The sequence below is a fragment of the Lepisosteus platostomus genome, chromosome 18, assembly GCF_059453375.1.
Source record: "Lepisosteus platostomus isolate fLepPlt1 chromosome 18, fLepPlt1.hap1, whole genome shotgun sequence".
Lineage (NCBI taxonomy): Eukaryota > Metazoa > Chordata > Actinopteri > Semionotiformes > Lepisosteidae > Lepisosteus > Lepisosteus platostomus.
The window spans coordinates 17,671,034-17,697,367 of NC_142628.1; the positions used below are offsets into that span (position 1 = coordinate 17,671,034).

Consider the following 26,334-nt stretch of genomic DNA (forward strand, 5'->3'; position numbering starts at 1 on the left):
TGAGGTTTACGCTTGTGTTCCCCGACACTAATTGAAAGAACCCGGAATTAAGTGTTACCGAAGCGAGAAGATTTATTTAAAAGAAACGCATCACATATTTATATTTTGTAATATGTTGTGACGGGGCCATCCGAGTGGATTGTTAATATCGGACGCTGCGCAGGCCTGTGCCCCGGACAGCGGTTAGGCTGCACTGTTACAGACCCTGCTGGGACAGACTAAACTGCGACATCTTCACCGCAGCACTGGCGCGCTGTTTGGGTTAATCATTGCCGCAGTGGAGCAGAGTTTTCTTTTACGCTTCACACGCTGTGCACAGCTCCTGCTTCTACAGCCTCTTCCTGCTGAGCAGGTCTGCGGGCCGGGCGTTGCTCGGCCTCCGCCGCGCCAGGGGGCGCTGTGCCGCGGTCTGTCCTGCTGCGGGCACAAGCGCGCAGATTAGCGGTAGTTTGCCTTCGCTTCGGTGTGTGTTACCTCTCTGCTCAGCACCATGTCGTACAACTACGTGGTGACGGCTCAGAAACCCACTGCAGTTAATGCCTGCATTACCGGTAATTGTCTATATTTCTGCTTTCGAAGTGTCCGGTTGTGGCCTCGGTGCTACCGTCATCGTGCTGCCCCTGCGCGGCGTGGCGCGTCTAATTGAGCCCCCGGCTCAGGTGGAGGCCTGCGGTGTTATTGTCCTGCTGGCTTCTTATTTCCTGCGTTCTGCCCGCCTGCCCTGGCGAAACGGGAGTAAATCTCTGAGATGAAAAGGGTCGAAGGGTCGTTTTTCTAGCGGGATTATTTCTGAAAGGGTGTTGATAATCAGCGGTGCCTTCGGTGTCGCGACCTGACCCCGGGACTTGGGGCTCCCAGTCCGTGTTGTCGCCGCTGACCGAATGAGCCTGACTGGACAGCGTTCAGTTTCCTTGGGTGCCGGGATCCCAGTCACCCCGAGACAACGGCTATCGTTCCCTAATTGAATAAAATTGATTTATATTTTGTGACTTTTAAATCGACTCGAATCCCTTCTGCCTTCCAGCCTGGGTTGACGGAGCCTGTGGAGCTGTGGGTCGCAGCTGCAGTGTCGTGTCGCTCGGGTTGTAGCAGCTCTGGGAGGTGGTGGCTCAGGCTAGAGAGAGGGGAGCCGCAGGGCTGCCGGTGCCCCAGCCTTGACCCGCTCCTTCACCACTCTCCTTTCCTCTCCCCTGTTCCTCCTGCCTCAGGACACTTCACCTCTGCAGACGACCTCAACCTGCTGATCGCCAAGAACACGCGGCTGGAGATCTATGTGGTGACTGCGGAGGGGCTGCGGCCCGTCAAGGAGGTGGGGATGTACGGCAAGATCGCAGTGATGGAGCTGTTCCGACCCAAGGTGAGCAGGAGAGAGACGGAGGGAGACACCTGGGCACTGCCAGCCCATTTGGACCCAGAGTGGGGCTGCGGCAGAGCCTGGCACTGCTGGAGCAGTACTGTCAGACCTGGGCACTGCCAGCCCATTTGGACCCAGAGTGGGGCTGCGGCAGAGCCTGGCACTGCTGGAGCAGTACTGTCAGACCTGGGCACTGCCAGCCCATTTGGACCCAGAGTGGAGCTGCGGCAGAGCCTGGCACTGCTGGAGCAGTACTGTCAGACCTGGGCACTGCCAGCCCATTTGGACCCAGAGTGGAGCTGCGGCAGAGCCTGGCACTGCTGGAGCAGTACTGTCAGACCTGGGCACTGCCAGCCCATCTGGACAAGACCAGAGTCATGGTTTTCCAAAAGAAAAGTTTCAGGGAAATGGGTAGAACTTTACACTGAGCAACAACCGATTGGAGCACACATCCAGCTACACACAACTCGGTCTGACTATCAGCTCATCTGGGAGTTTTGACCTGGCAGCGAAGGCACTGAAGGAGAATACATCCAGGGCTTTCTATGCCATTAGATGGAGGCTCTAGCAATGCATCCATAAACATTTTGCTGCAATATTTGAAAGTGTAAGCCAACCCATGCCCTATATGGCATGATAGGTGATATGGCAGGGTTATTCTACACACGTTGGCAAGACTGTAATTTACCCATCATGCCAATAAAGCCGTTTGTATTTGAGAGGGGAAGTGAAGGACCAGAGTGGGAGAGTGAAGAAGAGACAGGAAGGAGGAGGGATAGAGGGGAGAGAGTCTGCTTGGATTCATTTCTCCTGACATGAGAAGCTTTGCTGCCATACAGAATTAGTTCCACTTTAGATTTTCAGGAGGTTTGAATTCTAAACATCACACTTCTTGGTACCTGTGTTGCTCCAGAAAATATTGGCTTCTTCATGCAGTCTTTCTAGCTCTGGACTAGCAGGTGCAGGTGGAAGATGCCCTCTTCTTTGTCTGCATGATGTTTCTTTGTTGGTTCTGCAGGGGGAGAGTAAGGATCTGCTTTTCATTCTGACGGCCAAATACAACGCCTGTATTTTGGAGTACAAGCAGAATGGTGACAGCATCGATATAATCACCAGAGCCCATGGCAATGTACAGGTACAGTACTCACACACCTGCTTCCCAGAGCCCATGGCAGTGTGCAGGTACAGTACACACACACACCTGCTCCCCAGAGCCCATGGCAGTGTGCAGGTACGTTACACACACACACACCTGCTCCCCAGAGCCCATGGCAGTGTACAGGTACGGTACACACACACACCTGCTCCCCAGAGCCCATGGCAGTGTGCAGGTACAGTACACACACACACCTGCTCCCCAGAGCCCATGGCAGTGTGCAGGTACAGTACACACACACACCTGCTCCCCAGAGCCCATGGCAGTGTGCAGGTACAGTACACACACACACCTGCTCCCCAGAGCCCATGGCAGTGTGCAGGTACAGTACACACACACACCTGCTCCCCAGAGCCCATGGCAGTGTGCAGGTACAGTACACACAGTACAGTACACGCACACACACATACAGACACAGCACATACGTGCCCACACAGTACACACACAACATACATGGGACAGGAAGCATGCAGAGGGAGAGGGGTTGAAGGGACGGGAGGCCTGCAGAGGGAGAGGGGTTGTAGGGACGGGAGGCGTGCAGAGGGAGAGCTGGAGAGTGCGAACAGGTGGCTCACTCTCTTCCCGTGTCAGGACCGGATTGGCCGGCCCTCGGAGACCGGGATCATCGGGATCATCGACCCGGAGTGTCGTATGATCGGGCTGCGGTTGTATGACGGCCTGTTCAAGGTCATCCCGCTGGACCGTGACAACCGGGAGCTGAAGGCCTTCAACATCCGGCTGGAGGAGCTGCAAGTCATCGACGTGCACTTCCTGTATGGCTGCCCCGCGCCCACCATCTGCTTCATCTACCAGGTACTGCCCGGACCGGCGCCCCCGTGTGGCGGGGTGTGTGGTGTGGTGTGCCCGTGCCAAAGGTCCGAGCCGGTGTCTCCTTCTGGCTCCTGATCTGCTCTGTTGTTCCAGGACCCCCAGGGCCGCCATGTCAAAACCTATGAGGTCTCCCTGCGGGAGAAAGAGTTCAACAAGGGGCCCTGGAAACAGGAGAACGTGGAAGCTGAGGCGTCTATGGTCATCACAGGTAGGGGAGAACTGCTCTCTGGGAGAGACGGGAGGCGCGCGCTCTGTGCGGGAGAGGGGGATGGGAGGCGCGCGCTCTGTGCGGGAGAGGGGGATGGGAGGCGCGCGCTCTGTGCGGGAGAGGGGGATGGGAGGCGCGTGCTCTGTGCGGGAGAGGGGGATGGGAGGCGCGCGCTCTGTGCGGGAGAGGGGGATGGGAGGCGCGCGCTCTGTGCGGGAGAGGGGGACGGGACGTGCGCTTTGTGCCAGAGAGGGGGATGGGGATGGGAGGCGTGGGCTGAGGGCAGGGGCAGTGTGTAACTTGTGTGTTCTCTTAGTGCCCGAGCCGTTCGGAGGAGCCATCATCATCGGGCAGGAGTCCATCACTTACCACAACGGAGACAAGTACCTGGCCATAGCGCCCCCTACCATCAAGGTGAGGCCGTGCAGGGTCCCGTGGGCTGCCTCCCTGGCACCGGCACTGCCGCACTGACTCTGCTCCTGCTGTGTCCCCCCAGCAAAGCACCATCGTGTGTCACAACCGCGTTGACCCCAACGGCTCGCGCTACCTGCTGGGCGACATGGAGGGCCGGCTGTTCATGCTGTTGCTGGAGAGGGAGGAGCTTATGGACGGCACTGTGGCGCTGAAGGACCTGCGCGTGGAGCTGCTGGGAGAGGTACCGGGGGAGCGCCCTGGGGCGGGGTCATAGGGGTGCAGGGGCAGAGCGGCACTGACTTTCTGCCCGTCCCTTTCCCCAGACCTCCATTGCTGAGTGCCTGACCTACCTGGACAACGGCGTGGTGTTTGTGGGGTCCCGGCTTGGAGACTCGCAGCTCGTGAAGGTACATGTCTGCCCCCGTGCAGTCCAGCCCCAGGGGGGGGCCGTCCGCGCCGCCCTGACGCTGGCCCTCTGTGTTGCAGCTGAACGTGGACAGCAATGACCAGGGCTCCTACGTGGCCGTGATGGAGACCTTCACCAACCTGGGCCCCATCGTGGACATGTGTGTGGTGGACCTGGAGAGGCAGGGGCAGGGCCAGGTATGTCCGCCGGCGCCCTTGGCTCCGCGGGGAGGTTCGGCTGAGGGCGTGCTTGACCTTCGGCTCTCGGTGTCGTTGCAGCTCGTCACCTGCTCGGGAGCATTTAAGGAAGGCTCCCTTCGGATCATCCGGAATGGCATCGGCATCCACGAGCACGCGAGCATCGACCTTCCGGGAATCAAAGGTCGGCTATCGATTGCGAGACCGGGATGCGGGAGCTCTGGGCGCCCGTCTGCCCGTCTGCCCGCAGCACACCCTGCTCCTCCTGCTCCAGTGAAGTAACTCTTGCTCTCTGCCTTGCTGCCAGGCCTGTGGCCCCTGCGCTCGGAGGCCGGTCGCGAGACGGACGACATGCTGGTCCTGTCCTTCGTGGGTCAGACCAGGTGAGGCGGGGTGAAGGGCGCAGGTTCGGAAGGGGGGGCGCCAAGCGAAGCGCGGTTTGGTTCTTACGCGGCATGCCGTCCGCAGGGTGCTGATGCTCAGCGGGGAGGAGGTGGAGGAGACAGAGCTGCCCGGGTTCGTGGACAATCAGCAGACCTTCTACTGCGGCAACGTGGCCCATCAGCAGCTCATCCAGGTGCTGGCCGGTGGGCGTTGGACCCGGAGCTTGAGAGAGCTTCGCTGCGCGGCTGGGCTGGGCGCGGTGGGTTTGGCCTCGCCGGTCCCGTGCGTGACCATGCTGAAGTCGCGTGTCTGTGTGGCAGATCACCTCGGGCTCCGTGCGGCTGGTGACGCAGGACAGCAAGGCCCTGGCCAGCGAGTGGCAGGAGCCCAGGGGGCGCAACATCAGCGTGGCCGCCTGCAACGCGGGCCAGGTGGTGCTGGCCGTGGGCCGGGTGCTGTACTACCTGGAGATACACCGAGGAGAACTGAAGCAGATCAGGTACTGACATACGAGAACACAAGGGTTACAGACGAGCGTCGGACATCTGGCCCTGATGCTTGGGTCTCATCCAGCTGTATCTTGAACGCGGGCAGGGTCTCATGTTGAAACAACATGGCTGGCCAGCTTGTTCCACACTCCCACATCGCTTTGTCTAAAGATGTGCCCCCCCCCCCCGTTGTAAGAGCATTTTAAAGTTTCATATAGCCTCAATTTCATTGTGTATTTTGTCAAATTTGACTGGTTTGACTTTTAATTGTTTTGGATAGTTTTTTCTTCTGTAACGCACTTTTACATTGTGCGAATTGGATCTAGTGACTATTAAAGAAGGACGTGTGTTGGATATAGTGCTGTCTCATTCTGGAATGAGCTCTTCAGGTGTAGGAGGACAAGAGATGCAGCTCAGTGGGCATTGTGAGTTTGTCTGCAAGTGGTGGTTGAGCTTTGCTGGATCATTTAATTATTTTGAGCTTTCCTAACATGTTGTGCCTTCTTGATTGTCATTTTGAGTGACCAAAAGGCCACAGACCTGTATAGAAAGTGCTGGTGGAGATTGAAAAAGAAAGGATGTAAGAAAGGTCTTTGAACGAAATGAAATCGTGATGGTGTTCATGTCGCAGGTCTTTAGAGACTGCTGCTGAGATAAAGCTTTCTTGCTGGAACAAATAGAACTGCTGGCAAAATGGCAAGGTCTGAAAAGTTCATTATTTTTTATTAATTTCAGTCTTATATGTACTGTATTGTGTATTATTTTTAAAATTTATTTTGGTTAAGAATATATATTTTTTCTGGATCTCCTATGAAATATTATAGTGGCAGCTCTCAAGCGGACAGTGGCCTGCTGTCTTACTGACAGCGAATCGCACTGACTGACACACCTGCTAGTAAAACTTGCAGAGTCTGACCTCTTGTTTCTCTCTCTCCATTCTTTCATCTAATTACTGTCTCTGTCCTGCCCTCTCTGTCCTCTTTCTCCCTGTCTCTGCTCCCTTTGTGTCTCTACCTGTTCTGTTCCTGGCTTAATCTCTCCCTGTTTTGTCCCTTTCCTCCTGTTTCCATCCATACATTTCCTGCTCTCCTTCCTGTTTCCTTTCTCCCTCTGCCTTGTTGCTCTTCTGCTCTCTGCCCCCCTCTCTTCGTCCTCTGTCCTCCTCTCTTTCTGTCCCCCTCTCTGTCTCTCAGCTCCACAGAGATGGATCACGAGGTGGCGTGTGTGGACATCACAGCGCTGGGTGAGGGGACCGAGTCCCGGCTGTGTGCTGTGGGCCTGTGGACCGACATCTCGGCCCGGGTCCTGCGGCTGCCGGACTTCAGCCCCCTGCACAGAGAGATGCTGGGTGGAGGTGAGGGGCATCGAGCGGCGGCTGAAACACAAACTGGAGCACGAGGACGTAGGGCTGGCATTACCGGTGCTTTGAAATAGATCTCAACTGTTTGGCTATTTTTCTTTTTTCTTCCGTTTCTGAAAATGCTTCACCTGCGTGTGTTGGAATTTGGGTAGAATAATTTATTCCTGGAGCTGCTCCCACAAGAAAGATTAGAGATGAGCTATTGGAACATTAAATTGTTTTTGCTTTTCGCAAACAAATTGAGTATATCCTGTCAGTGACATCGCTACCTCTCGTCCTCTGTGTGAGCAGAGATCATTCCTCGTTCCATCCTGATGACCACATTTGAGGGCAGCCATTACCTGCTGTGCGCGCTGGGAGACGGTGCACTCTTCTACTTCGGTCTGGACATTGAGACAGGTGTGCTGGGAGTGTGGTCTGGGTGTGTCTCCTTGGTGCTCTGGAGGAGGGTGGGGGTGTGTGTCTGTGTTGCTCTGGAGGAGGGTGTGTGTGGGGGGGGGGCTCTGGAGGAGGGTGTGTGTGGGGGGGGGCTCTGGAGGAGGGTGTGTGTGGTGGGGGGCTCTGGAGGAGGGTGTGTGTGGGGGGGGGCTCTGGAGGAGGGTGTGTGTGGTGGGGGGCTCTGGAGGAGGGTGTGTGTGGTGGGGGGCTCTGGAGGAGGGTGTGTGTGGGGGGGGGCTCTGGAGGAGGGTGTGTGTGGGGGGGGCTCTGGAGGTGGGTGTGTGTGGGGGGGGGCTCTGGAGGAGGGTGTGTGTGGGGGGGGGGGCTCTGGAGGAGGGGGAGTGTCTGTGTCCGTGTCCGTGTTGGGGGGGCTCTGGAGGACTGGAAGTATCTGTGTGTGTGTGGGGGGGCTCTGGAGGAGAGAGAGTGTCTGTGTCGCTCAGGTGTCTAAGCCTGCTGCTCCCTGCCCAGGTGCGCTCAGTGAGCGGAAGAAGGTGACCCTGGGCACTCAGCCCACAGTGCTGCGCACCTTCCGTTCGCTCTCCACCTCCAACGTGTTCGCCTGCTCCGACCGGCCCACCGTCATCTACAGCAGCAACCACAAGCTCGTCTTCTCCAACGTCAACCTGAAGGAGGTGAACTACATGTGTCCTCTCAACTCAGAGGGGTACCCCGACAGGTGAGCTCCTCTGCACGTGCTCTAGAATCTGGGGTGAGCTGTGATAGTGGGGTATCCCCACATCATCCTCCTTTGTTTATTCTCAGACTTTTTCTGGTTCATTTCTCTTAACTTTCTGTCCTACTGCTTCCTGGGTGTTCATTTGTCTCCCATAACCCCTCTGTCTCTCTCTCCCTCTGTCTTTCTCTCTCTCCTCCGTTCTTAGAATCTCCTCTCCTTATTCCTTACAATCTCCTCTCCTTCTCTCTCCTCTCTTCTCTCTCCTTACAATTGCCTCTCTCCTCGCAGATCTCATAAGAGCTTCCCCATGTTGTATGGTCTGTGTGTGTGAGCGTCCCCGGACCGGACCGGACTGGGTCCGGTCTGTGTGTGTGTGAGCGTTCCCGGACCGCACCGGACTGGGTCTGGTCTGTGTGTGTGTGAGCGTCCCCGGACCGCACCGGATTGGGTCCGGTCTGTGTGTGTGTGAGCGTCCCCGGACCGCACCGGACTGGGTCTGGTCTGTGTGTGTGTGAGCGTCCCCGGACCGCACCGGACTGGGTCCGGTCTGTGTGTGTGTGAGCGTCCCCGGACCGCACCGGGTCTGGTCTGTGTGTGAGAGTGTCCCCGGACCGGACTAGGCCTGGAATTAATCTTTTGCTTTGCAGTTGTTAAAAAGTTTTCTTTTTATTATCACATTTTATCTGATGATATGTCTAGTTAAGATTGGGTTCTTTCAGATTGTTAGAATTGTACTTGAACAAGTTGTGTACATTTCTGATGTAAAATTCAGGAACTGTCCCTAACAGTGCTTTCCTCTCTCTCTCATCGGGCTGTTTGTTCGCTTTGTTGCTGTCTCTGTCAGTTTGGCTCTGGCCAATAACAGCACTCTGACCATTGGCACCATTGATGAGATTCAGAAGCTGCACATTCGCACTGTCCCACTGTACGAGAGTCCCAGGTGAGAGACGACACGCTTACTCTCTGACACTGTCGGAACGCTGACTGCTCCGCAATGCTGACGCTCTGCATCTCTCTCCCAGGCGGATCTGTTACCAGGAGTCCTCGCAGTGCTTCGGAGTGCTGTCCAGCAGGGTTGAGGTGCAGGACGCCAGTGGGGCTACAGCAGCTGTGCGCCCCAGCGCAAGTACTCAGGTACGCAGGCCGGTTTGTGAGGCGTCTGCTTCCTTGTGTTCGCAGCAATTTGGCCACTCGATTGAATAATTAACATCTCTGTCCATCTGTCTCTTAGTCTGTCCAACCATGTCAGTAATGTTCTTGTCTCACGCTTTGTCCAACACTGTGGGCTCCAGTCATGTTTGTTCTGGTCACAGGCCCTGTCCACCAGTGTCAGCTCCAGTCATGTTTGTTCTGGTCTCGGGCTCGGTCCACCAGTGTCAGCTCCAGTCATGTTTGTTCTGGTCTCGGGCTCGGTCCACCAGTGTCAGCTCCAGTCATGTTTGTTCTGGTCTCGGGCTCGGTCCACCAGTGTCAGCTCCAGTCATGTTTGTTCTGGTCTCGGGCTCGGTCCACCAGTGTCAGCTCCAGTCATGTTTGTTCTGGTCACGGGCTCGGTCCACCAGTGTCAGCTCCAGTCATGTTTGTTCTGGTCTCAGGCCCTGTCCACCAGTGTCAGCTCCAGTCATGTTTGTTCTGGTCTCGGGCTCGGTCCACCAGTGTCAGCTCCAGTCATGTTTGTTCTGGTCTCGGGCTCTGTCCACCAGTGTCAGCTCCAGTCATGTTTGTTCTGGTCACGGGCCCTGTCCACCAGTGTCAGCTCCAGTCATGTTTGTTCTGGTCTCGGGCTCGGTCCACCAGTGTCAGCTCCAGTCATGTTTGTTCTGGTCTCGGGCTCGGTCCACCAGTATCAGCTCCGGTCATGTTTGTTCTGGTCACTGGCCCTGTCCAACACTGTCAGCTCCGGTCATGTTTGTTCTGGTCACGGGCCCTGTCCAACACTGTCAGCTCCGGTCATGTTTGTTCTGGTCTCGGGCTCGGTCCACCAGTGTCAGCTCCGGTCATGTTTGTTCTGGTCTCGGGCTCGGTCCACCAGTGTCAGCTCCGGTCATGTTTGTTCTGGTCACAGGCCCTGTCCACCAGTGTCAGCTCCAGTAAGCTGTTTCCCAGCAGCACGTCGCCCCACGAGACTTCATTTGGTGAGGAGATGGAAGTTCACAGCCTGCTGATTGTAGACCAACACACTTTTGAAGGTGAGGGTTTTGCCCCATTGTTAAAAGTCAAGTTAACCTCCCCCATAAAAGAAAAGCACAGTCACTATGCTCCCCCTCCTGTGCCGCGAGAGCGGGGTCACTGTGGAGGTGATGAAGGCAGTGAGGGTCTGACCTGTTTCCCCGGCAGCAGGGAGAGTCTGCAGAGGTTTAATTTTCTGAAGTGACTTCTTAGGCGGTATGCCTGTGTCAGGGCAGGGTTTGCTCTCCCTGAGGCTGACTGCTCTGCTCTTCCCGCCAGTTCTGCACGCTCACCAGTTCCTGCCCAGCGAGTACGCCCTCAGCATGGTGTCCTGCCGTCTAGGCCGAGACCCTGCCGTGTACTTCGTCGTGGGGACGGCCATGGTGTACCCCGAGGAGGCTGAGCCCAAGCAGGGGCGCATCATTGTCTTCCACTACACTGACGGTGAGGCAGCGTGCTGGCAGTGCCCTGTGAAAGCGATGTAAAGCTTCTTTACACAAAGGGGGTTGGGGGTCTGGAACGAGCCACCCTGCCAGGTTGTGGATGGCTGGGTGGGATCCTGGGTTTTCGCCAGGCAGGATGAGCTGACGTTGCTGTCTCTGTCCCACAGGAAAGCTGCAGACCGTGGCGGAGAAGGAGGTGAAGGGAGCTGTGTACTCCATGGTGGAGTTCAATGGCAAACTGCTTGCCAGCATCAACAGCACCGTAAGCATCTGTCTGCCAGATCTGTTGCTGTCAGTTTTGCTTGTCTGAGTTCAGTCTAGAGAAGAGCAACCAGAAGGTTTGTCCCGCACGGGTGAAGGACAGTGTCCCACACTGACAGGCTGGAGGAACTGAGTCTCTTTAGTCTGAAGGGAGTGTCCCACACTGACAGGCTGGAGGAACTGAGTCTCTTCAGTCTGATGGGCATCTGTTACCTCTCTTAGTTTGTGACATCTGCCAGTGTGACTTGTGTGCTTGTCACTGTAACTCTCTCCTGGTCTTCCTGCTTGCCTGTCTTTCTCCTCTCGTGTCTCACAGCTGTCTGTCCGCAGGTGCGTCTGTACGAGTGGACTGCGGAGAAGGAGCTCCGCACCGAATGCAATCACTATAACAACATCATGGCCCTATACCTAAAGACTAAGGGTGACTTCATCCTGGTGGGGGACCTGATGAGGTCAGTGCTGCTGCTGGCTTACAAACCCATGGAGGGCAACTTTGAGGAGGTAAAAGTGGGAGGAAAAAGCCTATAAACGTGTCAGATGAAAATATCACAGGCTGTTCGTCTGCTGTACTAATTGTGATCTTTGATCCTTTAGATTGCTCGTGACTTCAACCCCAACTGGATGAGCGCGGTGGAGATCTTGGATGATGACAACTTCCTGGGGGCAGAGAATGCCTTCAACCTCTTTGTGTGCCAGAAAGACGGGTAACTGCAGTCGCCCCCCTCCGCGCCCCTCCAGCCCGAGCTCTCTCTTCGCTTCCTCCTGCCGCCCGGCTCTGTGCTTGACTGTCTCCCTCCTCGCCCGCCCAGCGCCGCCACCACGGACGAGGAGCGGCAGCACCTGCAGGAGGTGGGCGTGTTCCACCTGGGCGAGTTCGTCAACGTGTTCTGCCACGGCTCGCTGGTCATGCAGAACCTGGGCGAGAGCTCCACGCCCACGCAGGGCTCCGTGCTGTTCGGCACCGTCAATGGCATGATAGGTGAGGAGAGGTGTGGGGTAGGGGGTAGCGTGGGTGTCCATTCTGGAGCCGGGTGACCCTCCTCTCTCTGTCATTGTCCCTCTCGCAGGGTTGGTGACCTCTCTGTCGGAGGGCTGGTACAGTCTGCTGATGGACCTGCAGAACAGACTCAACAAGGTTATCAAGAGTGTAGGCAAGATTGAGCACACCTTATATCCTTTTGCACTCTTATTGTTGGGTAAAAAATGTAAAAATGTTATTGCTGTTACGAATACTGTAGCCTTATTCCGCTCACTATGGCGCAGCTTGCTGTGCAGTCCTGTCAACAGCTACACGTCCTTAATCTTTCTCACCTGGAGGTCATTCCACACGGAGCGCAAGACAGAACAGGCGACCGGCTTCATCGATGGCGACCTCATTGAGAGCTTTCTGGACCTTGGCCGTGCCAAGATGCAGGAGGTGGTCAGTGGCCTGCAGGTCAGTGCAGCTACAGAACCATCTACGGAAGAGCTGGCGGCTGTTCTGGATGGGATGTAAATTTTTTTTTATATTGTTTAAAAATAGTCTGAATTTGTTAAAGCTGTGTTAACGATCTCTTAGTAGCCTGGGGTGTCTATTTTGTGCATTTTGTGCAGTCTAATGTCTTAGTTAGGCCACTTTTCAAGAAGCAGTGGGAGGAAATGGGAATGACAAACAGCCCCGAGCTCTAAAATGAAGTAAGAGCTCTAACCTGCTGGTCACAAAAGACTGGTTTCTAGAAAAAACACAGGGTCCTGGACAGGAAGCCGGGTCTCTGGGAGGTGGTAGCTGGGGCAAGGGTGTTTCAGGCTGAGGGGGTGTCATGCTGCTTTCCTTGTTTCAGATTGACGATGGGAGCGGGATGAAGAGGGAAGCCGCAGTGGATGAGGTCATCAAGATCGTGGAGGAGCTGACTAGAATCCACTAGCAGAGCTGCTAGGAGGAAGATGGGGGCCTGATGTGTAAATAAGTATAAATAGAGTGACGAGGTGTGAACTGACTGGCTTCTCTACAGGGAGCAGTGGAAGGTGCTGGGAGGTGCTGTACCAACAGATAGGCTGCAGCCTGATTGGAAAACCTCAGTGAGCAGAGCAGTCAAGAGCCAGACCCGTCACTCCACTCCACTGGCGATTTCTACACAGGCAGCAGTTCTTTGTGTGGACAGTTCACGGTTAAGCAGCTGTTGGCCTGGGATGTACTCAAGTTGCGGACAGCAGTGTCAAGTGTATGGGAAGGTATGTTGTCCAGTGTCCACAGCTAGGGCGCAGCCGGGCTAGTCTGTCCGAGGGGAGCAGTGTCCTCGGCAGGAGCTGTGGGGCGTCGGCGTGAACCCGTGTTTCTATTGTGAGCCATTGGCTTGTAGTTATTAATAAAGTTTGACAGCTGTACTCTGGTGCTTGTGATTTTTACTGTCTTGGCTGTTGGGGGTGGTGGAGACATCGTTTGTGGAAGTGAGGGCAGGGCAGCCCTCCAGTCCTGCAGGCAGCAGCCTGGCCTCTCAATTCTGACCCTCTTTCCCTAGCTCTTTCAATATTCCCCCTTTTTCTTCATTCAGTCTTGATACTGTCATGACTGCTTTATTGTATTTGAGAATTAAAAGCCAAAAAACAATTGTTTACTGTACATTGTCTGTTTACCCTTTATTGTATATTTGGATCTGCCCAGTGACAGCAGCTATTGTCAAAGTGGGATGAGCAGTTGTCAGTGGGCATTGCTATGGACCTGAGCACACTGCTTTCGTACTGTCAAAGCCCCTGAGGACCTCGCAGACTTCTCCAGAGGCACTTCCAAAGCTCCAGCAAGTTCCTCTGCTGCACGTTCTGAAACCTGGTGTTCGATTTCATGGATATGCAAGTGACACTCAGGTTTACATTTCAACCTGGTTGCTTATCTCTTGACTCCACTTATCTCTTCTCTGTGTAACATCAGACTCTGGTTGACATTGAGTTCCTTGAAGCGAAATAGTGACAAAACGGGAATTTTACGGGTGGGCAGCAAAGGTCTTGTAGAAGCTGGACAGCTTCCCTGTAATGGTGGTAATTCCCCATTCAGAGTCGGCCATAGTTGGGAATCTGGGAGTTACAGAGGATCCTCTTCTGTTGAGCCCCTTGTGGATTTTTTTTTCACTTTGAGAATATTTCCAGCCTTAGGTGGTTTTTAACAGTGAAATTGAGTGCCAGATTTGTGCATTTATAACATCAAGGCCTGATTTTTGCAACTCTTTACTCTTTGGCTCCTTAATATTCTTCTCAACAAGTTGCAGTGTCCCCAAAACTTTGCAGCTAGACTTACTTGCGTCCTCTGCTCACTGTCCCCAGGACTAATGCTCGGACTTCTGGTGAAAGTGCCTCCTCTGGCGCTGCTCCATGGTTATGGAACGTCCGTCCTCCAGAGAAATCCTTCGGATATCTTGAAATCTAAATTCTAAAAAGGGTCTGATTGCTATAAAGTTTATCCTTGTATGTTCTTATTTCCTTTTTGTTGATTTTTTAGGGTGTTTTAGAAATTGTTAAAATCTATTTTAAAAAAGTTCTTGCTTTCCTCTCATGTACTGACAGAATGCTGAGTATAGCACTCTGGTTTTCTTTTAAAGCAAATTTTATACATAGGCATGTTAAAGTGTTTTAAAGTAAACTTCCTTTCCTGGTTTTTATAAAATGATTTTAACATTGTGAATGAAAATACTTTAGCTGTCCCAGAGCGTTGCAGATTGGGAAGTATAATTGCTGTCGTGAACCACTGGAATCTGTAAGCTGCGTCTCCATCCCGAAGTCACCACTCCTGTATGATGTTAGCTGTCATTTGTGCTTATACAAAAATAACTATTTACAAAGCACCCTTCCTAAGCCAAGTGATAAAGAAGAAAATGGGAAAAAATGTACAAGAATAAACTTGAAGGCAATAAGACTTGGGCCCTAGTGAAAAGAAACATGGGAGTGGACGTGAGAGAGGAAGGCTGCAGTTCCCCACGGTTGTACAAACATCCCTGAGGCCAGATGTGGTGGTGTGGTCCCCAGAGGCACTGAAGATCATCCTCCCTGAGCTGACAGTGCCGTGGGAGGAAGGAGGAAAGATGCCAAATAAGATCTAGTATAAGAGCGCAGAGGCAGGTGTGGCTGTTCCCATGGGTACAGAAGGGTACAGAGGATTCCCTGTACAGTCAGTGTGCAGAGAGCTGGCAGCTGTGAGGCTGACTGGGAGGGACAGGAAGACAGCTGTCTGGGGGCTGGGAGAGGCAGCAGAGAGAGTGCCTCATACTGGCTCTGGAACAGGAGACAGAAGAGAGGAGCTGCTGTAGGCTGGGACTGGCTATCACCTCTGCCCCATCAGGAGGAGGGCGTTATGGATGAGGGTGGAAATGCCTGATGAATTGGGTTCCACCTGGTGGCAGTGATTCCTGGCCAACAGCAATAGTCAAAGCAAGTATTGACTAAGGAGAGCAGCAGTAGATGTATACAAGAAGCAATTCTCTGGATACCAAGTGACTCCCGGGAATGGCTGTACGGCAGCCAAGGAACATCAGTGACGCTGGAAAGACATATGACCTCCAGGAAAGATTGGCTCGGGTGTGTGGAGCCCAGGAGCCGGAGTTTGAGCAATACCTCTGGAGTCTCCCAAGGGGGGGGGGGGTGTCTGAAACAAAGTCATTGCAGGGTAAGGACATCGCAGGACTGAGGATAGATCAAGCAAGGACCAGCTGTGGCAAAGCAGAGGCCCAGGTGCAGCAGTAACTGGTGAGACTCCAGACAGGAAGCACCCAACAGTATTGGAGAGCTCCCAGCACCCACGCCACCCCTGAACCATGAAAGAGGGTCGACTGTTGCTACTCCAGAATCCCCAGAAGGGATCACTTTGGGAAGACAAGAGCACACTGGCCATATTTGGAAATACATGGGAGCATTTTGGAAAACGTGGAACGTTAGGTGGTTATGAATAATTATCTTTGAAAATATTTTTGATTTATAGAATGAAGATGTAAATCGATTAAAAAGGAGCACGAAAAAGAAAAGGTCTAGATCTTTGGGGGAGTTTGTATTCAACTGAGGGAGTAACGGACTGAGTTTGAGCAGAAAGGGATTCAGCCTGTTTCAAAGTCATTTTATACTTACGAACAGGATTTATAAAATATATATTTGGATTTACTGTTTATCAAGGGATATTGGACTTTGCCTCTTGTGTATCTGTTTTGGTGGACATGAATTGAAAGGAAAATCCTAGAAACAACAATCTACAGACCAGTGATGGAAGCACTTTGACAGATAGGGACTCTTAGATAAGTGAACTTTTGTGTCTTTTCTTTACTTATTATAATTATTGGTTTGTTATTGTAAATACATTTGTAACTGTAAAACAATTCGCTGACTGCTTTTATTTTTCTGTATCGTAACAGGTGACATTTGGGCAGATTTTATTACGGTTAGGAAGAATAGAGCTCACTGGGGACATTTGGAAGCATTTTGGTAAACTTGGAACGTTAGAAAACATTTGGGAATGCTTGTTATGGTAAGGATTAGGCTGTGGCCATTCGGGTATATTTGGGACTGAAAGAGCACTGTGGAGTACCCTGAGAAGTTTGGCAGAAGTTTTTTGTGTACTGTATATTTAGAAAATAATGGAACTTTTTAGAATATATGGAAACAATAAGAGGTATTTCCAAACATTTGACAGAATTAGGAGACATGTATTCATATGTAGCTAAATTTGGAGCATTTCCAAATATTTGAAACGTACTGGAACATTTTCCAAAACATTTGGATAGCTTTGGAACACTGGGAACAAATTGGAGCGTTTGGGAAGAATACATCACACTGGGGACATTTTTAAACATTCCAGAAAATGTCAGTAAACATGGGAACATTTTGATAGATTTGGAACTTTGGGAAAGAAATTGGAACATTTGGGAAGAAGTACCTCTGTGGTATTGGAATTATTTTAGCTTTTAAAGAGAATTGGACATACTGGGGCCTTGCTGTAGCTTTTGGTACTGTACATTAGAAGCATGAGGGAACAGTTGAGAACACTGGGAACTTTTGGGAACATTTCACAAAATGTAGGAGCATATGGGGACAGTTGAGATCATTTGGGAACAATGGGAACTTTTGGGAACATTTGGTAGTATAGCTACATTTAATAGCATTTACATTCATTTGGAAATATTTGGAATCTTACAAGATCCGTGTGGAACAGTGGTAACTTATGGGAACATTCGAGAGCATTTGAGAACATATGGGAGGGTTTGGGAAGACTGGCCCCATTTAGGAGATTTTGGGTCCATGGCCATCAGCCATGTCAGCCTGCAACTCACAGCTGGCAGCCCCCTGAAGCTCAGCAGTGTGAGCTGGTCAGTACCTGGATGGGAGACTCCTGGGAAAACTGAGGCTGCTGCTGGAAGTGGTGTTAGTGGGGCCTATAGGGGGCGGTCACGCTGCAGTCTGTGCGGGTCCTAATGCCTCAGTACAGAGATGGGGTCACTATACTGTGAAAAGGCGCCGTCCTTCAGATGAGACGTAAAACAGAGGTCCTGACTCTCTGTGGTCATTAAAAATCTCAGGGCGTCTCTCAAGAAGAGTAGAGGTGTTACCCCGGTGTCCTGGCCAAATTTCCCCCTGGCCTTTACCAGTCATGGCCTCCTAATAACCCCCATCTCTGAACTGGCTTCATCACTCTGCTCTCCTCCCCACTGAGAGCTGGTGTGTGTGAGAGGACTGGAGCATCATCCGGGGGGAGGGGGGGCTGCACACTGGTGGGGGTGGAGGGGATCCCCATTACTTGTAAAGAGCTCTGAGTGGAGAGTCCGGAAAAGCGCTATTATTATTATTATTACTACTACATTGGAAGCATGAAGGAGCAGTTGAGAACACATGAGAGCAGTTTAGATCATTTTGAACATAGCTTTTGCAAACATTTCAGAACACAGGATCAGTATCAGCAAATGGGAACAGTATAGTTCATTTTGGAATAGTTCTAATTTTAGGGAATGTATTAACCCCTCTCTCTCCCAGTGCAGTGTTAATGTACTGGAGTGTCCTGTCAGTGTGTCTGTATTAACCCCTCTCTCTCAGTGCATTGTTAATGTACTTGAGTGTCAAGTCAGTGTGTCTGTCTTAACCCCTCTCTCTCAGTGCAGTGTTAATGTACTGGAGTGTCCAGTCAGTGTGTCTGTATTAACCCCCCTCTCTCCCAGTGCAGTGTTAATGAACTGGAGTGTCCAGTCAGTGTGTCTGTATTAACCCCCCTCTGTCCCAGTGCAGTGTTAATGTACTGGAGTGTCCAGTCAGTGTGTCTGTATTAACCCCTCTCTCTCCCAGTGCAGTGTTAATGTACTGTAGTGTCCTGTCAGTGTGTCTGTATTAACCCATCTCTCTCCCAGTGCAGTGTTAATGTACTGGAGTGTCCAGTCAGTGTGTCAGTATTAACCCCTCTCTCTCCCAGTGCAGTGTTAATGTACTGGAGTGTCCAGTCAGTCTGTCTGTATTAACCCCTCTCTCTCCCAGTGCAGTGTTAATGTACTGGAGTGTCCTGTCAGTGTGTCTGTATTAACCCATCTCTCTCCCAGTGCAGTGTTAATGTACTGGAGTGTCCAGTCAGTGTGTGTGTATTAACCCTTCTCTCTCAGTGCAGTGTTAATGTACTGGAGTGTCCTGTCAGTGTGTCTGTATTAACCCCTCTCTCTCCCAGTGCAGTGTTAATATACTGGAGTGTCCAGTCAGTGTGTCTGTATTAACCCCTCTCTCTCAGTGCAGTGTTAATGTACTGGAGTGTCAAGTCAGTGTGTCTGTATTAACCCCTCTCTCTCCCAGTGCAGTGTTAATGTACTGTAGTGTCCTGTCAGTGTGTCTGTATTAACCAATCTCTCTCAGTGCAGTGTTAATGTACTGGAGTGTCCTGTCAGTGTGTCTGTATTAACCCTTCTCTCTCAGTGCAGTGTTAATGAACTGGAGTGTCCTGTCAGTGTGTCTGTATTAACCCCTCTCTCTCTCCCAGTGCAGTGTTAATGTACTGGAGTGTCCAGTCAGTGTGTCTGTATTAACACCTCTCTCAGTGCAGTGTTAATGTACTGGAGTGTCCTGTCAGTGTGTCTGTATTAACCCCCCTCTCTCTCAGTGCAGTGTTAATGTACTGTAGTGTCCAGTCAGTGTGTCTGTATTAACCCCTCTCTCTCAGTGCAGTGTTAATGTACTGTACTGTCCAGTCAGTGTGTCTGTATTAACCCCTCTCTCTCTCAGTGCACTGTTAATATACTGGAGTGTCCAGTCAGTGTGCCTGTATTAACCCCTCTCTCTCTCAGTGCAGTGTTAATGTACTGCAGTGTCCAGTAAGTGTGCCTGTATTAAATAGTTCAGGTTTGTAGCTGCGTCAGCACGTGTAGGTTGCAAAGGAAGAAGTAATAGGTTTATTCCATGCTGAAAAAAGAAGAAATAAAACACAACATTTCGGCCGTGGAGCCTTCTTCAGGTGTGAGAAAGACAGGGCAGTAAGCAAAGGTAATGTAGCAGGAGAACAAAGGCTGGGAGAGAGGAGGAGTGAGGGGTGGGAGCAGGGGACAGAAAGAGAGGCCAATCAAGAGGTGTGAAGTCAGGAGTCAGGATAGGTGTAGAGAGGTGTGAAATGAAACCTACACTGAATAGAGAGAATTTAGAAGAAGAGTAGTCTGTCGTTAAGAGAAGGGGGAAGGTGTGATCCTAGCTGCAGGATAATTTTGGTTTCTGTAGTCTTTCTGATGTATGAGTTCAGAAAACCATCTTTGAGAACACAGATGGAGAGTTTAGAGTGGTCATGGCCGTCAGAGCTGAAATGAGAAACAATGGGGTTGGAGAGATCTTTAATCTTCACAGCTCTAACATGTTCTCTGAAGCAGTCTCCGAGTCTCCTTCCTGTTTCTCCAATGTAGATGGCTGGGCATTTACTGCAAGAGATACAGTAAATAAGGTTGCTGGAGGTACAAGATGCCATCTGGGTGATCCGGAATTGTCCTGAGGGGCCTTGAATGAGTGTGGTGTTGGATGTGTACTTGTACTGGTGATACAGTGAGCTCTGTTGCAAGTGAAAGTGCCTGGTGTGGATGGTTGCTGAGGGCGGTCAAGGGAGCTGTGAACAAGAAGGTTGCGCAAATTAGTTGGTCTAAGTTAGCTCTTCACCCCACTGCCCTCAGGCAAGAGATATAAGAGCAAACGGACACTTACCACTAGATTCTTCAATAGCTTCTATCCACAAGCAGTGAGACTGGCGAACACATTTAGCCATCCCCCTCAGACCACACCTACACCATCACCATCTACCTCTTTATGATTTCTTATTTATTGCACATCTCCAGTCATTGTTTACACGTCTGTATTGTTTACATTCAAACTGTCTACATGTTTACTTGCACATTGTCTATTGTTTGTTTGTACATTGTCTTGATGCACTGTTTGCACTTTGTCTTGTTTTTTACACTTGTTTTACAATCGAGAGACTTCCTGTCAGTAAGAATTCCATTGTACCAGTACCGGTTACATATGGCAATAAAGTTCAAGTTCAAGTTCTGTCAATCACACTGCTGGGGTATCCTCTGTTAATGAAAAAGGAGTACATTTTGAGGGCTTGGTTCTCGAAGTCGATGTCGTCGCTGCATAATCGTCTTAGCCGAAGGAACTGTGAAAAAGGGAGAGTTTTTAGTGTATTTGGGGTGAAATGAGCTATACAGGAGATAGCAATGTGAATCCGTGGGTTTGTAGTGGAGAGTCGGGGGTAATTGATAGAGAGGTTGATGTCTAGAAACGAAAGAGTAGTGGAAGATATGTTAACTGTATATTTGAGGGACGGGTGGAAGTTGGTGAAATGATGCAGAAAGTGCTCAAGCTGGTCGTTAGAGCATGTGGCGGCACCGGCGCAGTCATCAATGTATCGCTTGTAGAGGTCAGGGACATAGCCAGTGTAGGAAGCAAAGAAGCGTTCTTCTACCCAGCTGACAAAAATATTTGCATAGTTGGGTCCCATTCTGGTGCCCACGGCAACTCCACTCACCTGTTGGTAAAAAAGGTTATTGAATGAGAATGCATTCAGTGTGAGAACTAATTCTGCAAGGCATACCAGGGTGTGGGTGGGTGGATCAAGCACTGTGCGTTTGTCCAGCGTGTGCTTGAGGGCTGTAAGGCCGTCATTATGGGGAATGACGTTGTGATGTTCATGGTAAAAATGTAGCATTCGGGGCCCTGAAATTGGAAATCATTAAAAAGTTGGAGCGTGTGGTTGGTGTCCTTGATGTATGAGGGAAGACCTTCAACCAGCGGTCTCATGAGGCTGCTTTCCAACAGGGAGCAGCAGAGCAGGAACGAAGCAGACAGGGCCATGACCACAGACTCCCCAGAAGTGGCGCCACAACTCAGGACTTCAGGGCTCAGCGGTCCCGGAACGAGCTCTGCACCAGAGCCAACAACACTGTCGCGCTTGTATCCCAGCATGCCACTCTTCCCAAGGAGCACTGCACTCTGGGAGCTCTAGGCGTAGAAGGTGTCACATTTGGCCACCTGGCAGAGCATGGTCATGGCAAAGGCCAGGCCCAGGATCTGACGGAGAGACGGACAGCGTGTCAGACAAGGAAAGACTGATGAAACCATGACGGGCAGCAACAGACACACCACTCCACACTCCGGCGACAGCCCGCTCGGACCCCAACAGCATGCCAGCGAGGTGACGAGCTCAGATGAGCTGTTATATCATTTGTACTGGTGATGGTTGAGAAACAGGTAGTCAGACTGTGTCAAAGGTCAAGGCCCCCTCTTAAAGGAACAGCAGCTGGACAGTGCCCCCGGCTCCACAGCATCCTAGAGGCTAGGAGGACAGCTGGACATTCTGTCCCCAGACAACACGTGGATATAGAGGCTTCCTGACCGAGATTTTAGGAAAAGGAAAAAAATCACCGATGTGTAGATCAGGTGGGTAACTGCGTCAGCATGCATAGGCTGCAAAGGAACAAGTAATAGGTTTATTCCATGCTGATAAAAGTAATAGGTTTATTCCATGCTGAAAAAAGAGAAGACTACAGAAACCAAAATTATCCTGCATCTAGGATCACACCTTCCCCCTTCTCTTAACGACAGACTACTTTTCTTCTAAATTTTCTCCATTCATTGGAAGTTTCATTTCACACCTCTCTACACCTATCCTGACTCCTGACTTCACACCTCTTGATTGGCCTCTCTTTCTGTCCCCTGCTCCCACCCCTCACTCCTCCTCTCTCCCAGCCTTTGTTCTCCCGCTACATTACCTTTGCTTACTGCCCTGTCTTTCTCACACCTGAAGAAGGCTCCATGGCCGAAATGTTGTGTTTTATTTCAGCATGGAATAAACCTATTACTTGTGTCTGTATTAACCCCCCTCTCTCTCCGTGCAGTGTTGATGTACTGTAGTGTCCAGTCAGTGTGTCAGTATTAACCCCTCTCTCTCCCAGTGCAGTGTTAATGTACTGGAGTGTCCAGTCAGTCTGTCTGTATTAACCCCTCTCTCTCCCAGTGCAGTGTTAATGTACTGGAGTGTCCTGTCAGTGTGTCTGTATTAACCCATCTCTCTCCCAGTGCAGTGTTAATGTACTGGAGTGTCCAGTCAGTGTGTGTGTATTAACCCTTCTCTCTCAGTGCAGTGTTAATGTACTGGAGTGTCCTGTCAGTGTGTCTGTATTAACCCCTCTCTCTCCCAGTGCAGTGTTAATATACTGGAGTGTCCAGTCAGTGTGTCTGTATTAACCCCTCTCTCTCAGTGCAGTGTTAATGTACTGGAGTGTCCAGTCAGTGTGTCTGTATTAACCCCTCTCTCTCCCAGTGCAGTGTTAATATACTGGAGTGTCCAGTCAGTCTGTCTGTATGAACCCCTCTCTCTCAGTGCAGTGTTAATGTACTGGAGCGTCAAGTCAGTGTGTCTGTATTAACCCCTATCTCCCAGGGCAGTTTAAAAAGCTGGAGTGTCCAAAATATTAAAACAATGTGTTTTTTGTTATTTTGTCCATGATTTGGGTTATATATATTAAATATTCAAATTCAGAAAAAACATTTTTTAAGATAATGTGTCTAAGATGTCTACTGGGTTCACATACTTTCAAGCAGCACTATAACTGAACCCTAGATGTCACAGTGGGGGCTCGTTCATCTTTCAATCATTGTTCACTCCAGACATCTAGTGATGACTAACTAGATGCATTTGATGATGGACTGGACCCACTGCTGGATTTGTAAGTATAATTGTATCATCTACACCATCAATATCTTTATTATTAGTTTTAAAGTTTTATTGTGTAATTCATGTTCCTTGGTCAGCTGTCAATAAAGTACAAATAACAGATCTTTGACGCTTGCAATTACAGGCAGGCAATCATTACACATTCAGAGTGCTCTTAGTTACTTGTAAATAAAGTGCTGATCGCTGACCTATGATAGTTGCAATTACAGGCAGGCAGATTAAGCTCTTTCTCCGGGGCCTTGGTCTGTAGTTGAGTGTTGAGGTCAGAGTGTTGTACTATTGTCTTCACTTTATCACCCAACATTTAAGTGGGGAATTGGGTGTGAAAAAAGTAACTCCGATGTTATTCTGCCAGATGATTGTCCGCAATTTCATTGCCTGCTGCTCAGTGATAAACATAAAATTTTATTCTTATATTCAATTTCAATTTATTTTTATATAGTGCCTTTCACAACAAGGTTACCCCAAGGCACTTAACAAAGCTGTGTGATATTACATGACATGACAATACAGAAAGAGAAATAGCCAGAAGACAACGGAGGAGAGAAACCATAAAATCTTATCCTTATCCGCTCTGCCAAGAGCAGAGAACCTGTTGCTGTGTCGGATTGGTGACTGATGTGCAGGAGGTCTTGTCTTTGAGCTCTTAGACCCCCGTCTGACTGTGACCCAGGGCTCGCGTGTGGTTGCTGCTGGTGCTGGTGCTGAACTGGAAGCTGAGCCGGGAGGGACTACAGCCAACTCTGAGTTGACTGAGTGCTCCGACTGAGCCGAATCTATCCATCCCTCAATCTGTGTCATTTAAAATTTGTGTGCTAATGCGCCCCTCCAGAATGCGAATTCTGTCCTCCAACTCTACTATAACTAAACATTTCTGGCATCTACATTGCTGGTGGAACAGTATACGCTGTACATGGCGCAGGACTCGCAAAACACAATTGTGCTCCCAGTGGAAGACATAATCACAACTCACCCTTTGTTAGATGCACTTTCGGAAATCGTCCTTGTCCAGGGCCAATGGTCAGTTGGCCAGTTTTAGGAGTTTTCTTGCGAGGAGAAGCCAAGTGCCTAAGCCAGTCACTGAAAACCGTGGCATAGTTGTGCGATGACACAAAGTAAAACTTTATTAAACTTTTTATAATGAGTTGTGTAATATATTTAATTGTCTATGTAATTACTGTATATGAGTAGATATTATAGTTAATTATAGATATATTATTAAATTTTTTGTATTCTGCAGTAGCGGCGTGCATGGTCTCTCTCTGACGTCACCGGAAATGTACAATCTATTAATCTATGTTTCTAAATTCTGTATTTTATTTTTAGTGAGGACATTGAAGAACCCTCCAGCCCCTCAACAAGTCAGCGCAGTCAGAGTACTCATGGTCCTCAGTCTAAGAGAGGGCACCTGATTCCCACCCCGCCTCCCCAGCCTGCTAGAACAGTCCAGTTCCGCTTCTGTCTGGCAAAAACACCCGGTGCCCAACTGACGCCTCCAAGAAATACTCCCCCCTTGATCTGTTTCAGCTCTTTTTTAGTGTGAGTGCTGTACAGAACCTTTGTACAAACATCAACAAAAATGCTGAAAAGCGAAGGGCCCAAGGTATAAAATATGAGTGGCATCCAGTGTCTATAAAGGACATGTACCAGTTTATGGGAATTCAAATTTTTATGGGTCTTCTGACATCTCACAACATGAGAGAATACTGGAGTTGTCAGGTGCCCTAAAATGTTCCTTTCTGTTACTCCACCATGACCCAGAAAAGATTTGAGGCTATTTGCTAGACACTGCACATCGGTGACCCGAAGGAGGACAGGGAAAACGATAAGAGAAAAGGGGAACCCCTAAACACGACCCTGTTTTCCAGCTCAGACCCTTCTTAGACCCCCTGCTGCTGGCCTGTCAGTCTTTCTATCGTCCCCGCCAGAATCTCTCTGTTGATGAGAGGATGGTGGCCTCAAAGTCCAGAATCGGCTTCAGGTGGTACATGAAGAGGAAGCCCACGAAATGGGGCATCAAGCTGTTTTTACTGGCTGATGCCTCCACTGGCTACACTTGCAATTTCAGCATCTACACGGGCAGATCCCAGTTTGTGTCAGGAAAAGGGCTGAGCTATGACTCCGTCATGAACCTCCTCAAGGTGTCATATCTGGGCACCGGGTATCATGTTTATGTCTACAGTTTTTACTCCAGCTCTGCCCTTTTCTGTGACCTCTGCAGACTGAAATTTGGCACCTGTGGCACGATTAGGGAAAACCGTCCAGGGTTCCCCAGCACAACGGAGAACGCCCTCCCCAAAAGGGCTGAGAGGGGGTCCCTGTGCTGGATTGGATGTGGCGAGCTGCTGTTTACTCGACAGGGTAAACGTGTCATGAATCCCACACAGGCATGCAAACGCTCCTACATTTCCACGAGCTCTACTCTCTCTAAACGCCCGTGCACCAATTTACGCAACACTACTTAAACCCTCACTTGTCTTCTTTACCTCACTCACGATTTAGGTTTCCTCCCTGAGCTCCATACTTGTATGTTTCCAGCCCTTCTTTGATGATTACTACTCTCCCAGTATATCGACTCATCGCTCTTCCTCGACTACAACTTTGCCTCCCAATTTGGTACCTTCAAGCTCTCGGAACCTTCCTGGCTTTTGACCCAAGCACCCGTCCTCGACTATGACTTTCCCTAGTGCCTATTGCTCTTGGAACCTTCCTGGCTTTTGACCACGACCACGTCTTCACCTTCTGTTTCGGCACAAAACCACCGATACCTGAAGTGCCTCACATTGGGTCCAGCCTCCCGTAGCCTGGTTATGCGTGACAGTGCCAGGTGTGTGCTCTGTGCATGGAGAGGAAGCAGAAAGTGAAGTCCCCCTGGAGGTGTGAGCAATGCAACGTTTCCTTGTGTCTTATTGTAGACAGAAACTGTTTCAAGGAGTGGCACCTGCGGGTGATGAACTAGGGCTCCTTTTAACACAATCTACAATCCTGTGTACTCTTTGTTGGGTATGTATGTAAATAGTTTGAATTTCATTTTGCACATTTAGTTTTTTTTCACTCTTTATTTGGTTTTGGTTTAAACTAATATGAAAGAGCCTATGTTTTTTTTCTGATATTTTTACTCTTTCTAGCAAGTCAGGGAAAAAATTGCAGTTTTTTTACTTGTGATGTAGGAGGCGTCTCCTTGAACACTGAAAAACTGAAGAAAGGAACAGAAGTGCTCTTTTCAGAGGACACAAGAGGACAGCGCAATATTAGAATCACTGTGTTTTTGATTGATTAAGAGCATTTCTGTTGAGAAGACAAAATAAGGCTTTTTTCTGCCTTGATGTGAAGCTCACAAAGTTTTCACCAAATGT

General features: G+C 50.4%; 1 protein-coding gene across 1 annotated transcript; it reads left to right on the forward strand.

Annotated features, from left to right (window-relative positions):
• The first annotated feature begins 349 nt into the window (after positions 1-349).
• Positions 350-13,152, forward strand: ddb1 (damage-specific DNA binding protein 1). The gene is made up of 27 exons (XM_088611981.1): positions 350-551; positions 1,209-1,357; positions 2,373-2,489; positions 3,102-3,323; positions 3,435-3,549; positions 3,866-3,963; positions 4,046-4,204; positions 4,287-4,370; positions 4,450-4,566; positions 4,648-4,750; positions 4,874-4,949; positions 5,035-5,143; positions 5,271-5,449; positions 6,632-6,792; positions 7,090-7,197; positions 7,708-7,915; positions 8,760-8,855; positions 8,938-9,049; positions 9,981-10,104; positions 10,364-10,528; positions 10,695-10,789; positions 11,119-11,289; positions 11,383-11,492; positions 11,598-11,767; positions 11,856-11,958; positions 12,100-12,223; positions 12,609-13,152. Exons 1-27 carry the CDS (start codon positions 491-493, stop codon positions 12,690-12,692), a joined length of 3,420 nt encoding a protein of 1,139 aa, XP_088468107.1. The 5' UTR covers positions 350-490; the 3' UTR covers positions 12,693-13,152.
• Positions 13,153-26,334: the final 13,182 nt, after the last annotated feature.

Bases quoted from the DNA above. Each gene is read 5' to 3' on its own strand.
- ddb1 (XM_088611981.1), top strand. From the start codon at position 491: ATGTCGTACAACTACGTGGTGACGGCTCAGAAACCCACTGCAGTTAAT. The intron at 1,358-2,372 runs GTGAGCAGGAGA...TTGGTTCTGCAG, and splicing joins TGGAGCTGTTCCGACCCAAG to GGGGAGAGTAAGGATCTGCT. The intron at 4,751-4,873 runs GTCGGCTATCGA...CCTTGCTGCCAG, and splicing joins CGACCTTCCGGGAATCAAAG to GCCTGTGGCCCCTGCGCTCG.